The following is a 16,650-nucleotide window of genomic DNA, read 5'->3' on the forward strand; positions in this document are numbered from 1 at the left end:
TTAAATACAACAAAGGAGGAAGTACAAGACTGGGTTGTCCGCTTTCTCCTTTAACTAGCGCTTTGTTAATGGTGAACTTTGGTCAGAAGGGGAGTACAGTTAGAGTATTTCGAGCATCAGATTTGTTGTCCCTGGGTGCTGGCTCATTTGTATCCTACAGGGGCGGATTCGTCTTAAATAAGGTGTAAGACTGCCTCGTTGGTTACATACGAGACCAGATGATTTGCTTTGCGGGGATCACAAGTGAATTTAATGTATTTGCTCACATCTCCACTATGTGTGAGGTTGGAATGAGTAGAATTATCCTATATACGAAAGAGCCAATGCTCTTCATACCAATAATAAGTTGCACATATAATAATATGTGTGTGCTGTTATATCACTTGGAACAAAAAGTATGAAGGACTCATCTTAAATAACCCATATAGTACTGTAAAAAATAAGAATAATCACACCATTGTAGATGTGGGCACTGACTGTATAAAGTAGAGTTCAACCAAAAGGACCTGAAGAACTGCTACATGACCATATGAGCATTAGCGTTTGAAACATATCAACAATAGGAGAGGGACCACAGACAACCTCTGGTTCAACTGGTCCTCTGTGTTTTTATTCTTGCCAGAGATCCTCAGCTCCAATAAATAAAGGTCTAAAGTGCTTTGGGGAGCTTGAGACAATTTTAATTCTCTGATCTATCTGACACTACACCCACTATTATCACTGATACACAAGTACTTAACACAGGAAGTGAAATGCTTCTGACTAAAGAACCCCCCCACATTGTGCGGCCCACTTGACATTACACCACCCGCTTAGAGTGGGACAGAATTCTATGATGGAGCATGCCACCTTTGTCAGTAAGAATTCTTGTCCCTAAAAGAATTTCTTTTTTGCTTTCGTGTGGCCGATGACACCATTGATCATACTACATAAATTCGGAGTATCAAACTTCACATTTAGCAATTTCATACTCAGATACGGAGTGCATTTGAGGGCCTGCCCCATATATTTTGTATATTCAGCCAAGTACGGGAAACGCGTTGATATCTGGATTTATACTAATGATCCTTCAACTGTTGCGGAGACAGAAGTCAAACATCTTGTAGAAACCAACAGGTTGCATTGCTAAGAGATGCATTCATTGTACTGCCCAGACATAATCCTGTGTCGCTATCTTAGATTGGGATGATCATTGCTGAAGATTGCTTGACAGCGGCTAATGCGAGTACATTGACAAGTTGCATTCAACTAGTTGTGCTCTTAATGTATTAGCCAAGATTAGGACACATCTCTTCTTCCTTCGTAGAAGTAGCGATATAAAAAGACAATTAAATTTATTTTAAGAAAGGCATCTCCAAAAGCTGAAGTTATCTACAAAGATATATATTTTATTCACATTAATACGATTATTGAATCAAAACATTTATACATAATTTATAGTGTTAGTAATGGACATACAGTTTATAAATGTAACTTTATTTCAGTGTGAATGTTAGTATTAAGAGTGTTTGTTTTTTTCACTACAAATGTACATTACTAATACAAATTGCAATTCCAAGCTGTAGCGCAACCCAACATATCTGACTGTATGGAACAACAAGGGCATGGCAATAGTTTAAAACTTCTGGTTCTAACAGCATAGTTATTTGTAGTAAAGACCTGTATCGGATAAAATAGAATACTATGATATACAAAAATGCTGAGAAAGTGCCTTTATGTTAAAAATATCAAGTAAGCAAACAGACTTCCCTTTTTATTTTGGCAACAAGCATGAACTAGGTTTCCTGATGTAAGCAGAAAGAAGACATGAATCATCAGTTAGTGTAATTCCCTTCTGACAAGAACTCTACTTATTTGCAGAAATTGTGGACAGTAATACTGAAAAACAGAAGGTCAAGCAGGAGTGTCCTACTGAGCAATTAAATGAGAAGTTGTTACTGGGGAATTTAATTTAATACAACAGCATTTGTATTTATTTTCTTAGTATCTCAAACCATTATGCTGTACAGAAGGTCCATCAATAGGTAGGATTTAATTAAGAAGGGATTGGTCACAGAAAGCTAGATATTGCATCTGTTAGGCACACATCATATTCCAGGGATGTTCCTGGTATGATCTGTACAGAAAAGGTAGTAGAGCCTGAAGGTTCTCTGAGTTGAAGTAGGTCTTCATAAACTCTTCTTATCAGACATTAGGTCAAAGAAGAGGCTACATACATGACGGGTACCAGGAAGGAAAAAGTTCCAATTCTAGAGGAGGCTGGAAACACCAGAGATGGTAAAGCAAGGTTGGGTTGTACATTAAACAAGTAAATAGATGGCTGAAGGTAGAGGATCAGGAAAGGGCAAGGTCGGGTGAGATCATGGACACATTTTAATACTAGATAAGTACATTATAGAGTGGGTTTATAGACTAACCAAGACAATTATACAAACAAGTACAACATTGTACAGACTAAAGTTGGGATTTGGCACTCTATATGTATAGGAACATGCCTTTTGTAGCACTGAAGAAAATTTTTGAGGATTTTGATGACTGAAACATTTGTTTCTGGTGTATTTTGCCACAACCCCTTATTTCTTATAAGTGACTATTTTGGAAAATGTAATGACAGTATTTTTTAGAATTGTACCACCAAAAACGGCCAATATGTGAAGTCCTACCCCAAAACCTTTGTTTACATGTGAAGTGAAACAGCTCATGGACTGTGAATGACATGCAATCTACTCAGGAAAAAGATAACAAGGCAGGAGTGATCCAATGACATGGGCGTCCAACTCTTGTTTCTACTTGCCACAAACAAGTGAACAATTCCTCACATCTAACATGAATATTTGTGAAATATGGTTGAATATATTTGGAATGCTTAAACCTCATTTGTTCACAATTTTTTTTCATACTGGATATCCAGGAAAACTGCCCGTTTCGAGGGCTACAAGGACCCCATTTCAACAATGTAGAAACAACATAGTATCACTGTTCAGGTGAAATACAAAGCTGAAGTAAGATAAAATGTAATGAAAGTACAGGGAAAAAATGGTGGCAACAGAAAAAGGTAAAGAAAAACGTGTTGTTTCTCATTTGACTACAGTATACATTCAGAGCATAGAGATTAAGCTATAAAGGATGCAAATCCACGTTAGTCAGCTCATCTGTAACACTGATGAATGTCTATGCAACAGAAAGTGCTGTTAGTGTACAAAATAGTGCACTACACCCCAACAGTAGTGAAAGGACCTGCTGGTGATTTTGTGAGCTCATATTGCCATTTGACCTCTTGCTATAGTTTCTGTCCAGTCATAGGTTTCAAATGTTTTACCGCTTATTCTTTTAACCTTTTTTCTCTTTGAACCGGAGTGGATGATTGATGTTGACTATTCTACTTTCTCTCAGTCATTTGATAGAATGGAGGAAACTGTTAACAAATGAAGAGGCGGCTGTCCTTGGCTCACATTTTGACACAAATAAGGTCTACTTTGCTGCAAGGCTTGCCAGACCTGCAGTAAGGCTTGCTGGCCTTTAGCGATTTCCTACTTAAGCAGGATAACTAAATACAGAAAAATGAAGTGACGTTTACATGTTTATACTTATACCAATTAATTGTTTGGTTTACTTCTTTTGCATTCTAAAAACATCTCTTTTCTCACATGTGCTTTTATTTTGGAGTGTTTTCATACATATACAGTACGTCATCTTCTTTGTTTCCTTTGAAACACATGACTAGGCTCAGGCATTAAGCTTCAAACTAAATATTCATGTTTTAGTTGTAGTGCTATTGTTGTTTTGGCTGAAGGATTGCTGTATGCACTGTGCTCGTGCAATCTGTATTGCTGCCATGTACAGCCTGATTTGGTCAAGGGTTAGCGTGTCTCAGTGACCTGGGGTTGTATACTGGTGGGAGCTTAATATCCTGGCAGGGTCACACAAGCTGTACAGATCAAAGACAAAGGACCAGCTGAAGCACTATCTACTGGTCTTCCAGGTTGGGTCATTAGTTACAGAAACATCAGTAAGAACCACTAAAACGTCTTCTGGGAATAAGCAACTTTATTTTGGGTTAATAGGATTAATTTCTCCTCCTCCTTCCATGTCTAGGAATGTCTCATTATTACTAGGAAGGACTCTGGAATAGATTTAATGATTTGTTTTGTTTGAATCCTCCAGGTTTTCCTTTCTATGATTATCAAAGATACACGGAAAGAATAATGAAAGGACACTGAAGGCATAATAGGGAGTGGTTTTAACAAGGTAAGGGATCACAGCTGCAAATAACAAGTCAGGAGGTGTGATGCAACATATACAGATGGAGTGATATAAGCTTGTTTTTTTTTTATTTTAGAACAACAATTCGTTGTGAAGTTGATCCTTGACACCCATATGTATTTCCTGGATAACAATCATGCAGGTAATTAAGCTAAATGTACACATGGAAGGAGGAGAAGAAATAAATCCTATCGACCCAAAATAAATAGTATCGATAAAAGGTAGAGGGCGATTGAAAATATTATTAACACAAGCATATAAATAACGAGCATGTCTCCAATAGTACATAAGTGAAGGGTAATAAGTGTGTCAACTGCCTGGGGGTATGAGAGTGGCACTGCAAGCTGAACTCTGTATATGTGATGATGTTTTGTATTAAAAAGTTATTACATTTTATGTATTTTTTCAAGAAATGATTGTTGTCATAATTAGAGTCATGAAGATGGTGGTTATATCAAGTATCATCCAGCGAAACTCTGCGTCGACAACTATATGCTACTTGAATCATTTTGAATATTTTTGATATCTGTGTTGTTTTTAAACTTGTTTATTGTGCATGAGATTTCTAAACAGCATTTTAAACAAAAGTTTTTAACATGGGGCATTTGATGCATGAAATGTATTTGCACAGAGAGGAAAGCCCTTTTGTCTATCTGAAAAAACAGTGTTTTTAATAATCCTGAACTGGTTTTATTTATATTGGTATAGTATAATAAACAATAACATTGTCACATATATTTGGATTCATGATATTTTGAGTTTGCAGAATGATTGAGGAGTGAAAGGAGTTAGCACCGTAAAAAGCTCTGTTACATTGTTTAATTGGGGATACTTTTACATTTTATTGCAGATTAACCCTGTCCTCTACTGTTGTAATGGTATCTCAAATTTTGTGAATAGTCTAATAGCTGACAGGCCATTGGTCAATGATCTCCCTGGCAGAACCATTGGCGACTCTGCCGACAGAAATCTTGAAGTGCATCCAACTTATAATAGAGTGAGTGGACAAGCAATTTGGCAGACAGGGAACTTCACCATGTATGCGGTGAAGTACTGTGTCAGCCAAATTTAAATTAAGGCTGCAAGTCACTACTGCTGTTTTTGCCTAATTTCTATTAGGACTTTTAGTCTAAATGGCTGAGGGATTATGTCCTACTATCTTACAATCCTAATGAGACATACTACATTGCTGTAGAAATTTCTAACTGTTCAGATATGGATTTAATGGTCTTCCTATAACAAAATAAATATGAATACTCTGGATTTATACAAGAAAACAGTAAGAAAAAAAAGAAAAACAGGAAACGTCAACTTGATTGATTGATTCAGTGCGCAGTGGCTTGAAACACGAAATTTGGTTGGTTGAGTTGCACTGTAAACTGACTCATGTTTCTGTAGTATTTGCAAAGATTAAACATAAAAACAATAAGGTCATTTGTTGCCTTAATGAGTCATGTGACGGTACTTGGAAGCAAAAGTAAACAGTCCTGCCTGTTCAGCCCCATTACCACATGTATTTTTTATTTTCTCCATGAATCTCCCTAGATAAGAGGGGTAAGACTAGGCATGGGTCCATAGATGGCTGTGCATAGGGACTCGAGAAGCACATCAAAGATTAGGCTCACTAAGCCTGACACGTATCTGGGTTTCTTTACGTAGATGTTTTGTTGGAGGCTAAGCCTGACAGGGTTGTCCACATTCTGTAATGGCACACATAGGCGCAAAACAATGGAATGGAATATTAAGCAAAGGAATTCCAATGGTTGCAACGCACTAGATCAACCGCTTTTATTATGCCTATTACTTCTACTGCCAGCATTAGCCAAATATAGTGTCCATTTTTCAGACGTAGAGTAATAACATTTGAAACACGTATTCCAATGTAACCATCACTATACAGTCGCTATCCATCCTGAACATGACCTCTGGGGAGGTTGAAGATTCCCAGATGGGTGCTATAATGCAGAGTGATTTTGCTGCATCAGAGGAAGAGCATCACAGAGTGAAGTTAGGTCCCATTTTGCAAAGTTTGAATGTTTGAAGGACCTCCTTCCACCCCAGCCTTGAAGGGAGTTCAGTTTCGATTGCTCTGCGGCTGAACTGGTGTCACTAAATTTTCCCTATCTCCTCTTGGTTCAATCTGGTCATGGTGAGCAGCCAGTGAAGATTGGCATATGGATACTTTAATTTTCTTGTGCTACTAGTGGATAAAGCTCACTTAATGGTAAACCCATAGCTCTAGCATTACCTACTTTTTGTGTGAGTTGTTTGAGTTGTGCTTTGCCATAAAGAACTGTAAGCATACTTTTTCACTGAAACTTCTCAGAGTAGCAGCATGTGTCACCTCATCCTTGTGCAATCTGGACCTGCCGCATTGGAGGTTATATATTGCATAACCATATCCGGATGATGCTGATGTTGGGGTTTAGCTTTTTGTGTCGCCTTCCAGTTGCGTCTCTCATATCTCCATGTATGTTCCAATTCCCGAACAATTACAACATGAGAGCCAACCAAGGACAATTACAAAGTCTTTACAAGGCAACACAAAGCTGTGTACCTCTCATAGTTAGCCCCATGAAGCAATAGCATTGCAAACATGATCCTACCTTCGTGGAGGTCTTTACCGTTACACTGGTTACTGTTTCTGGTCCTCTATATTGTCTTTGCCTTTTAAAAATCGGAATGTACAAAGCATTTAACTACTGCCTGATTAACTTTTACACCCTTTGATGGCTAGAATAGGCAGGAATGGCACTACATTAATAACCCAAAGTACTTCTACTGAGACACTGAGTTCACCACCACATTTCCGGAAACAATGTTGCTAACATTTCCACAAGAATCGGTGCATGTCTGTATTTCTCAGTTCTTCATCTCATTCCCACTTGCATTTCTTCCTTTCTTCAAACATGGCTTTAAGGTGCACCAGCTGCTTCCGGGCTTCCTCCAGCTCAGGCTCCTTTTCAAGCTTGCTTAACACCTGTAACATAAAATAAAAAGAACGCAATTATTTAAGTACCTCTCTCCATCTGTGTGGTTGCTTTTCGAAACTGAATATGTATCCAGGGTTGTTAGAAGAACGACACTTTTTTATCAATACTCATATCTCTAAAATCTATAAGAAACACAGGCACTGTAAATCATCTTCTTTTACTATAACTTTGTGGATTAATCATTGTTTCAAGGCGAGAGCAATAAGTCATTAATTGCCATGCTGTAACTGTTTTCAATAGCTAGCCACATGCTATCTCCTGTATGGTGCTAAATCCTTAAAATACTGGATTAGGAAGCCTAGTATACTTTGTTCCACAACTGTCTCATTTGAGAGAAGAGGCCCAATTAATAAACCAAAGTAGTAAACAAGTGAATGTTTTTGAAGATCACAAAAAACCATAGAAGATGAAATTGTTTTCATGGGACACAGAGATGCATGTCAATTATCTCCCTGCTACTATTGGGTGATGGCAACACAGTTAAAATGTAACTCTTTTTATTCCCCCCAACCCTAGATGTTCCTCATCTTCTCAACAGCCCAGATATGTTCCCTTGATATAAGAATTTTGAGACCCACAAGTTTGTCATTTCTATGACAGTATCCGAAGTGGAAGAGGTATCAGATAATTCAGTCTGGCACCGAGTATCAGTACAATCCTTGGGACATCTACAGAGGTAGAAAGATCTGTATCTGTTCTACTACAAGGGGAGTCATCGTTTAGCTTGTTCCAGGTACCTAAATGCTATGGTTCTTGGGGCTACGGAAAACATCAGGCTCAACGAAAGGGATGAAGATTATCATATCAACTGTTAAAAACAATCTACACTTGCTCCAGGTATAGACCAGAATCCATTTCAAGGCTTCCTGCCCATACCACTGACCCATACCACTGAGGCATCCAAGACACAACCCCACAATATCATAGGGAAATTCCACAACTACCACTTGTATGTACTGTCAGTTTTGGGAGGGCTGCATTGAGCGTCTTTCCGGTTAAAATCTATGGGTGTTAAAAGACTTTTAAGCCTTGGAGCTCATCTTTGGGACACCCTTCCTTTGGAAATATGACTCAAGTCATCCACTAGCCAAGTTTTAAGTATCCATTAAATCTATGTTGTTCTCTTAGGGCTCCATTACGATGTCATTTGGAAAGGCTCTGAATCGGAACCCGTCTTTCCGACCAATTCGGAAAGCTTTCCGATCGACCGTTTACAATGTTCGGAAAGTGTTCTGACTTTCCGAGTCGGTTCCCATGGCATTCGGAGGAACCGTATCATCAGAGCCAACTCGTAGAAGTATACCAACTGAGCGATTACGTTGTTGGATTCAGACAGTCTTTCCGAATCGGTTTGTCTGACACGGATTGGCTGTCGGAATCTGATTTTGGGGGCCCGTAGCAGGCCCCCCTTCACCCAGTGCCTTCCGAATGGGGCCCATGGGGGTACCCAAGAGACCCCTCTTTCAGACCATGCACAGGGTGGCAGGCACCAAGGGGTACCCGCCACAGAGTGCACGGTTTCCCAACCCACCCCTTTCTTCAATGGGAGCCTATGTATTCGGTCGGAACACAGACTCCCATTGAAGTCAATGGGAGTCCGACCGAATGGTATCCGGGACCATCGTAATTGGTTGGATGGACTCCCTGAATCCGATTCGGTCAGAAACCATTCCGAGGCCGATTCGGTCAGAATGCTTTAATACCGACATCGTAATCAAGCCCTAATGTTGTGCTGTCCTTATGAATTCAGATCAGTGTCTAGAGACTCTTCAGGGTAGTCTTTTATATATATTTGTTTTTCAACAAAACTCAGTCTAAGCATGAGGATGATCACAATGTGTTTCGTTTGTCTGGAAATTTTCAAATTTTTCTGACTAGTATTGGGATAGCACTAGAACAGAAAAGCTGCATACCACTTCATCTTAAAGAGAGGCAGTGTATCCTATAAGTCTACCAAGCACATACATTTCCAGATAATGTCTCGTTTTGGTTTGCTTTGTCATTTTAACAAAGTGGATTGGTGCACTGTTTGAACCTTGGTGGTAAGAAACACCTGAGAGTTTGTTCGATCCGAAGGCTGTAGATAAGATGTCTGTATTTCCATCTGCTGTTTGTCTTAGCCAGGAAGCTTTTGGAAATCTTGATCAAAACACCTGCAATTTTTCGAGGTGTTAATTTTGGAAAGTAGACCGTGTTCTGCCCGACAACCGGCAGTAACACTGACTCCTATGGGGAAATGGTGTGTGTGGGGAAATGGTGTGTGTGCGGAAAATCATGCGTCGTGTCGCAGTTCAGGGTTTTTACAGGAGGGTCCCTTAGGTACCCCCTCGGCCAACAACGATAGGCTGAGGGGCCCTCAAAGTCACTTTCTGACAGCCTTTCTGTGTCAGACAGGCCAACCCGGAAAGGCTGTTTGAAAATTACATTGTAATCCCGTGGGCAGAAACGCTGTCCATTAAGTTGTACAATGCGGCACTGACCGACACGAATCCTCAGCAAGTCGCTCGGAACCGATTCGGAATGACCGCATAGTTTACATTCCGACCACAAACATCGTAATTGGGCGGTCGGAATGTAAAGCAACTGAGTCGGTCGGAAGGGCTCTGATGCGGTCGAGGAGATTCCAACTGTCGGGAGGAGGCTTTTCACCCCACATCGTAATGAGCCCCTAAGTGTTGCAGAAAATGTTACAGATAGCGGAATCCAACTTAATTGAAAACTTTGTCATGGTTGATTGCAAAGTAAGCAGAATAAATTGGCTACCAGTAACCTGATTGCCACACTGTTGAAGAACCCCTCAATAAATGTGCACACTTAACTACATTTCTTAATAATTATTTCATGCAGATAAATAAAGTGATTTGCTAAGAAAAGTGCAAAATCGCATTTCTCATGTAAACTGAGCTGTGGTGGACAAGAGATATAACAAGCCAAAAGTACTAAAAAAGTATTATAAAAAACAGGAGAACACAAAAATGTGAATTGGAAACAGCAGTGGGACAATGGATAAGTGGAGTAGGATAGGTGATGCGGGAAAACACAGGGAAATTAATCTTCTGAAAAATAGGGTTCAGAACCCTGAACCCAAACAAACGATTAAAATCAAAATGTAAACAAACTGATTAGCTACATTGCATTTGTACAGCATAAACCTTGCTGAAAAGGCAGTGGAGCTCGGTAGATGGTCAGAAGCAATAATATACAGTTAAGCCAAGATAAGAGAGGTGACTGGTTATTGAATTTTTACTGCATTATGATGTAGTGTTCTTTCAAAGGAGTGTCTTCAAATCGTTCCTAAATTAGACCTGCATTAATGTTTTGACATGAAAGCTTCCTATCATGATATCATCCAGCATATCTAGAGATAAACGACATGATGTACTAAGTAATCTCACAAGGCTGTGTGTGGGAAGGAAAAATTAAGCATATAACCCCAATATCATTTGGTTAAGGGAAAATACACTGGTTGGCTACTGTGGACCCATTGACAACAACCCACGTATTTTCATTCATTTTGTGTTTCAAATGTTTTTGTTAATCTTGTGTTATGTTTTGTGTTGAACCATAATAAAGTGCTGCTTGTTTGTGTACTGGCTATACCAAACGGATAAGACTATCATCAAATTGAAAACTATGAAAAAATAATATAAATTGATGTATGAGATAAACTCTCAATCCCCTTAAATTTATGTGTAGGTTGTGTTTCTTTAACTATTTTTCATCATTAGCCTAGTGGGGTACTCAACGTGTTATTTGTGATATTGATCTCTTCCCATATTAGGCCTCACTGGATCAAACACCCTTTTTAGTCTCTGTACTAAGTAATCTATCACCACGCCCCTTACGCTGCATATATATATGTATGCCATCACAGCTCCCTTTATTTGAGATAGGAATTCAATCCACACTTCACCCCTCATATCCTAAAAGTTACACCTCATACATTCTCCCACTGCCCAAATGTGTCGCTCAGTGCCAAGTTACTAATTTCTAAATGTGGTGATAGGACTGACAGCTTTACTTATGGGGCATCTGCCATTTTCCACTGCAAAGCAAAACTGGCAAACTATATCTGAACCTGAGCAAATTGTAACACATCACCCTGGACCACAAAGAGATTCACTGGTAACTAATGGCACACACAATACATTTCAAAAGACGGTGTTAATTCTTCAAATCGTTGAAGGGCATTGTCCCAATGTACAACTTGAAGCTCACAATACACTACATCTACAATCACTCCCTGAGATTAAATAAAAACCATCCTGGTCACACAGACACATTTCAACCGGAAAATTCAGAGGTAAACCAATTTGGGTTATGGGTGCACAACTGTGGAGTTCCCATTGTATTGTCCAGATTTAAAAAGCCACTGACACCTGTCAACATTCAAAATATTTAATAGAGGCTGAAATTATTCGAAGTTTGACTATCTCTATAAACACAGCGGTGCTGCAAAACGTTTTATGGACACAGCTAGCACTAAGCAAAACAATAAATACATTTCATGCAGTCCCTTGCGTCAAGTCCACAATTCCTCTTTACCTTTCTTCCATGTCTTAAAATGTGCCTCAGAGATTAGTATGCGCTAAGATTCTATTCACTCACTCTCATCAGAATTAACCAAAAGCATCTAGCTGAGATGGGCTATTGTAACACTTTTTATTTACAGCACTTGAAAATGTGATTGGTAAGTATATAAATACATTTTTTTCACTTTAAAAGTAGTATCGCTCAAGAGCATGATAATAGCAGAACAACAAAACACATCTGATACTTTAACCCATCCAAATTCAAACTAGAAAATCTTGTCTTTGCAAAGAAAGTGCACAAGAGACATGTCCTTGAAGTGTCATCCACTTCCATCAAAATCCAAATTGATTCTGCAGAGTCATCCCAAAAACATTTTGAACTAGTAAAATATGTTACTAATCTCCGACCAACTTTGCTGTTGACAACCCAGACAATACGGCAAACATGTCAGATTTGTTTAGCATATTACTCAAACATCTTTATTCATAAATTGATTTAACTTCAAACAACCCTCTATTATCTGCAGATAATCTCTGAACCACTGGTCCCACCTTAAAGCAATATGTCAAATCGCAATTATAAAAACCTCTTTCCACCTCAAACCTTGTAATCAATTCTCTCACCATTCCCTCCTAATTTAGCTGATGATCTTCATGCACAACAAGCACCCTCAGGGCCAATCTAGTAAGTGTCTCCCTTTCTCAGAGGGTCTTCCTATACTTTCTGAGAGTCGGCCAAGATTCTCTGCTCTTTAAAAACACATCTGCAGCTTCAGATGACCTCAATAATGTCCACATACTCTAGTGCCAAGCCTCTCCTTGCTAACATTCTTAAGAGTTGGCATTTTGACACCAGCACTATCCAAGTTATATCTCAATCCACTTGGTGAGCGTCTTAATGACATGGGAATATTACATCATCAGCATGCCAAAGGTAGACTACTTCAATGTGTGCTCCCAGAAAATACCTCTGACTTAATGGAGGTTCTGGCCAAAATCCAAACCTGGATGACTCTTCATAATTTATAATTCAATCCTTTAAAAAGCAAGTTTCTTTTCAGCTCACCCCTCATTGTTACAACCCTTTCCTGACCTGGCTTGATGTTACTGACACTACCTACCTAACTGTAAGCCTACCATCACGAAGATCTCATAATGTTCTTTTTTTTTTCTTGAAAGTCATCTCATTAATCAGAAGTAACAACATAGCCAAAGACACTCACACAAGGCAAGGCTTGTTCCTCCCTGGACCAGGACCTTCTGTGAGTGCTCCAAATCCTGGTTCTCTCCGGACTCAGTAGCATAATATCAAAGGTTTTGAGTCACCTTTGCAACCTGCAAGGAAACGCAGGGCGACGCAAAACCTAGAATGAGAATTAAGAAGCCATGCAAGGCCACTTGGGGTGGCCCTGTGTGGATTGGTAAATCTGGAGTAAAGCAAGGCAGCACAAGTTGCCGCCTTGCATTATCTGTCCCGGGAACGCGTTCCATGGGGGCAGCATGGGTGTTCCCATGCATCCATTCATGGATTTTGGTGCATTCCCAGATTTACCATGAGTGGTAGACCAGGAAATGCGTCAAACAGCTATGCCTTCCCATGGAAATATCTTTATTTCTCCTCTTTTTTTCTCAATTCTATGTATGCTGCATTTTGCAGCGCACATAAGAAGAGGGAAACGCCTCAAATGATTGTTTGTGTGCAGAAAGGTGGCCCTTCATGCACAAAAACAATCCTGCCTGCAACGCAGGCACTCTTGCACCATGACGCAAGGGTGCCTGTGTTGACGCTAGGCAGCACATAGTACGCCAGCACAAGGAGAGGACAGGAATGAGTCATATAATGTTAATTAGAACATTGGAATGTTGGGAGCTCCATTGAAAACAATGGAGTGCTCTGGGCTTATAATGGCTGGTATAAGCCTGGAGCTCCAACATTCCAATGTTTCTTTGTTCACAGCTCTGGCTGTGAACAAAGGCTTCAGGGACCCTGAGGGGATTCCAATCCCCTCACGCTTTCAAAAGGCTTTGTTTTTTTTGTTAGAACATTCTGCCCACTAGTGACAGAATGTTCTAATAGCCTTATAGCCCTTCGTAGATGGGCTATACCGCTATTAAAGTCCCTCTCCCTTGTTAAAGGCCCTCGCCTTCGGCTCGGGGCCTTTAACGATGGAGAGGGCCTTTAATAGCCGGTATAGCCCTCTACGGCGGGCTATAAGGCTATAATATAGAGCATTCCTGCCATCTCCCTGTCACACAACACAGCTCAGCAAGCTGTCTTGATGTGCTGCATTGCGAGACATTTTAATACATTTGCCCCTAAGTTTGCCAAACTCCAAAAATCCACCATGTACGCCTCTACCGCTTGAAGATGCTTTCCACATCAGAGCCAGTTTAATTTTGGGAAGCAGACAAATGTACCATATAACCAAAATACTCACTTCGCTGGGAGTATCTATAAACTACATCTACAATCTCCTTCACTTAGATCTTCTTGCTACCTTGCCAGGAACTTCAATATGTTCTGATTCACTACTCCTAGAGACCCTCGCCTAAACCAATAATTCTTCAGTTTTGCACTGCTTGATCCCATTCTTTCTTGAAACACCTACTATTAGATGAACACTACCTCTCCTCCACCTCCTAACATAATTGTACATGATGCCTAGTTCTGTCAGTTGCTTTGTCTTCCCTTCCCCATCTTTACTGAATGCCCTCTATGATTCCCAGTTAGCCACATTATTATTTGATAAAGATTTTATCTTCAGACATAGAATCATATTTTTATAAATATTAATTTAAGGGAAGTGCTAATAGAATTGTAGAGTAATGTGTTACAGTGGACATTTTTAAAATTCTGATATAGACACCGTTTCTCTATGCAGGCATGTTAGAGTGGGATGTAAGACCTGACCAGATCTCCAGTTGTGTAGTCAGCTGCAAGATCAGAGATACCATAGGAGGTGCTGGAGGCTTATTGTTAAGGATGACAGAATGTGAGGGTACCTGATGAAGGGACTCCTTTGTAGGTGATCTATGTGTGTTGGTACCTGACTATAGGCATGCCTTTGTGGGTGTGTGGGTGTTTGTGTAGTGAAAACATTTGCGTGAATTCTGGATTGAGCCCATGAGGAGACTGGATGAAAGGTCTGGCATGCTGGCAGCCCTGGGTAACAGGCCGCTTCTTTGCTGCCTTAAAGGTGAATGTTTAGAGAGATTATGCCAGAAGAGCCCCAAACTGTCCATTGTAAGATAAAGAGATGGGACCCTTCGACACATTGACTGCACAGGTATGCATTATGCTGGTTCTCATCAACAGGCAGGGAGATTTTTTGGAGAGCTCTCTTTCCCCAACCTGTCTCGACAACAGTGAAAAAAGCTGTAAAGAGGAGAAAGGCTGAAGGAAACCTAAATTCATCACGTCCCACGTCAAGATGTAAGAAGGAGAATAACGTCAGGTCACTTTATGTGCGGCCAAACATTGGATTAGGAGGACTATCCACAATTAACACACAGCCAAGTACAGATATATTTTCTTCCCTCCATAGAGTCGACACCTGCATGGATACTGACCACCTGAACCAATATTATCTTACTGGCTACTGTTTGGCATTCCTAGGAGGAGATGAGAGTAAACACCCTTGAAGCCAGCTTGGAATTTAGGATGTTGCTCTGACCAGGTGGTGATATAGAACCTTATCTATAGGATTGTTAAGGTCTCTAAGAGCCAGAAGAGTATAACTGAATGGGATAAATTCCTCATATACGTGTTGTCCTTTTGTCTGTATGACAATCCCATGGTTATGGCATGATTACTGTCTTTGATTATTAATCACCACCAAAAAGAACATCTTTGTGCAACCCTTCCGTATGAAGGAGGTAAGTAGATTAAGAAACACACCGAAAATGACATCCCACGATCAAGGTGTATGTCAACAGTTTATCCATAGATATGTTACCTGAGCCATCCAAAATAGGTAGAGACCTTATTCATCTTTTACTACAGATTTTAAAGTAATACTTTAAGATGTATTCATTATAAGAGAAACTTAATCAAACGAGATTACTTAAAAAATTACATCAATAATTGTTAAGACACATTTTTACAAAAACTGCATATTTCTTGTAGTGTACAATTAATTAATCCTACCTCATCATAATAGCCTGTGATGTATTTGTAGAGCTCCAGCATTGCTGTGTCTTCTTTAAATTCATTTTCATGTTTCTGAAACAAGGCATTGTAGTAAATAACACTTACTGTGAGGCAGATGTGTGCAGAATTAATAATAACACTGCACATAATTTGGTTCCAGTAATCTCAAGCAACTGACCAAAAACTGTAAGACTGATTTATTGGACAAAATTATTGCACACTTAATTTTTACCATCTGAAGCAGCGGTCATGGGGTGCAGTTAGTCAGATGTTTTAGGGCTACTTGGAACGTAAGTGGTTCTATTGGTCTTTTAGATAAAAAAATAAATATATATATATATATATATTTATATATTTAAAAGCCACCACAAACATAATGGTCTCATGACCCCAGCAAGCCAACTTGCCTGTGACTCTAAGCAAATTGTGACCCTTCACAATTGCTTTTATGATTTATACTTTTAAATCGAATAAATCTTGTTTAGATTTGACTAGTCTAGTCAATTGTAATGGGTTTCATTTTGTGATCTATCTCATCCATATATCAATGAGGTAGGTCGAATTGTGACCCACTACGATTCAGTATTTTGTGAACCAACATATTAAAACATACGTTGGTTTGCAAAATATCAATACAATCAGTAGAAGTTGGCGCATAAATTGCAACCACTTCTACCGAATAATAAACATACTGTGAATTGTCATTGTTCGT

At 39.5% G+C, this 16,650-nt stretch overlaps 1 protein-coding gene across 1 annotated transcript in view; it reads right to left on the reverse strand.

Annotated features, from left to right (window-relative positions):
- Positions 1-1,367: 1,367 nt before the first annotated feature.
- The window catches only part of PLXNC1 (plexin C1), a 510,673-nt gene continuing 495,390 nt past the window's right edge, over positions 1,368-16,650 (reverse strand). Inside the window, exons 30-31 of the mRNA XM_078676006.1 lie at positions 15,936-16,010; positions 1,368-7,243 (exon numbers count right to left, since the gene is read on the reverse strand). Coding sequence (XP_078532132.1) covers positions 7,139-7,243; positions 15,936-16,010 — 180 coding nt within the window. The 3' untranslated portion in view covers positions 1,368-7,138. The remainder of the gene's footprint in view (positions 7,244-15,935; positions 16,011-16,650) is intronic.

The sequence above is a fragment of the Lissotriton helveticus genome, chromosome 1_1, assembly GCF_964261635.1.
Source record: "Lissotriton helveticus chromosome 1_1, aLisHel1.1, whole genome shotgun sequence".
Taxonomy (NCBI): domain Eukaryota; kingdom Metazoa; phylum Chordata; class Amphibia; order Caudata; family Salamandridae; genus Lissotriton; species Lissotriton helveticus.